A 1,734-nucleotide genomic window follows, 5' to 3' on the forward strand; every position below is an offset into this window, starting at 1 on the left:
CCCAATGCACGGACACCTCTTCTCCAGACGACAGCGCCCCTTCCCCAGGATTGCGCACAGTTTCAATGGCTATCGAATCTGGAGGACCAGAACTGCTGTGTGACATTTCGACCGGACATCCTTGACCAATTGTACCTCCAGCATTTCGTCGACAGGTCTTCGGTTTGTTTCATAGCCTCTCTCACCCAGGAAGGAAGGCTACAGTTCGCCTGATATCCCAGAAATTTGTTTGGCATGGGCTAAGGAAAGAAGTCAGCAAGTGGGCCAAGGAATGTACGGACTGCCAAGCATCCAAAGTGCAAAAGCATACTAAGGCACCGATCGAGAAGATTTCAGTGCCTGAAAAGAGGTTCAGTCACGTTCATGTCGATCTTGTAGGTCCTTTACCCCCATCGTAGGGCTTCTCTCATCACAATCATCGACAGAGCGTCACGATGGCCAGAGGGTATCCCACTCAAGGACACCTCAACAACAGAATGTGGCCGTGCATCAACCACTGGATCACCCGTTTTGGCATCCCCATCGACATCACATCCGACAGAGGCCCTCACGTTACTCCTGCCTTGTGGAGAGAGATGGCCGAGCGCCTTGGTACCAATCTTCTTCATACAACAGCCTATCACCCTCAATCCAATGGACTGATTGGGCGATTCCACCGGTCCCTTAAGAGTGTTCTCAAAGCAAAACTCCAAAGCCCAAACTGGCTCGATGAACTGGGATGGGTACTGCTCGGTTTGAGGACTGCTCCAAAAGAGGACCTGGGAACTTCTGTCACCGAGTTAGTGTATGGAGAACCACTCAGAGTACCGGGTGAATTTTTTACCAGTGACACTTCACCATTCGACCAGTCACGGAGCCTCGCCAACTTACGATCCCAAATGCAGTCACAACTAGCTTAGGCGACATCACTGTACTGTGCACCTACCTCCAACATTCACTCGTCACTAGACACAGCCAAGTTCGTGTTCATCCGCTGCGGCGCTCACCAAAAACCTCTACAGCGCCCGTATAGATCTACTGGTCCGTACAAGGTTTTAGAAAGGCATGATAAAAAACCTTTCTTGTCGATCTAAGTGGTCACGTGGAACACATCTCTGTCAACCGACTCGAACCAGCTTTTGTGGATCTGTCGCAACCAGTACGCGTTGCTCAGGCACCAAGACGTGGGCGACCTCCGTCTTCATCGCTTGTGAATCCAAGCGCAAATACAAACAATTCAACCAGCCGACCCAAGCTGTATATTCCGCTCCTGTTACTCTACAGGAACCACAACAAGCAGGCTGGAAGGTCTCACGTTCAGAACGTATCGTGAGACCACCTCCCCGGTTCTAGAACCTCCTGTCATGTCAGCGCTGGTTTGGGGGGGGGGGGGGGCATGTAGTGACTCTCCAAACACTCAATTAACTCACAACACAGCAGCTGACATGATCATGACTTTGCACAGACTTGCGAAGTGCTCACACGAAAAACATCTCCTGAACCGACTGTCCTACACGGCCAGTCGAGTAGAACACTCCTGTGAGTAAAGACCTACCACACATGCTGCGTATCCCATGGACAGCGAGAAAAACAAATGAAGAAGTCTCGGTTGAAGCAAATTACAAATTTCGAATATACGAAAACGGTAGGAAAATTTCATTGGACACACAATGCGGAAAGACGCATTGGAGTGTATAGTAACAACAGGGAAGTTTGATGGAAAGAGATGCAGAGGCAGACAGAGGGATAAGATAC

The 1,734-nt window shown here is 50.0% G+C and overlaps 1 protein-coding gene across 1 annotated transcript; it reads left to right on the plus strand.

Moving 5' to 3' along the window:
• The first annotated feature begins 434 nt into the window (after positions 1-434).
• LOC106012929 lies at positions 435-899 on the plus strand. Its single transcript, XM_013087284.1, has one exon. It carries the CDS (start codon positions 435-437, stop codon positions 897-899), a length of 465 nt encoding a protein of 154 aa, XP_012942738.1.
• Positions 900-1,734: the final 835 nt, after the last annotated feature.

Source organism: Aplysia californica, unplaced genomic scaffold (genome assembly GCF_000002075.1).
Source record: "Aplysia californica isolate F4 #8 unplaced genomic scaffold, AplCal3.0 scaffold00569, whole genome shotgun sequence".
Lineage (NCBI taxonomy): Eukaryota > Metazoa > Mollusca > Gastropoda > Aplysiida > Aplysiidae > Aplysia > Aplysia californica.

Excerpts from the sequence above, each read along its gene's own strand:
- LOC106012929 (XM_013087284.1), top strand. The coding sequence starts at position 435 with ATGGCCAGAGGGTATCCCACTCAAGGACACCTCAACAACAGAATGTGG.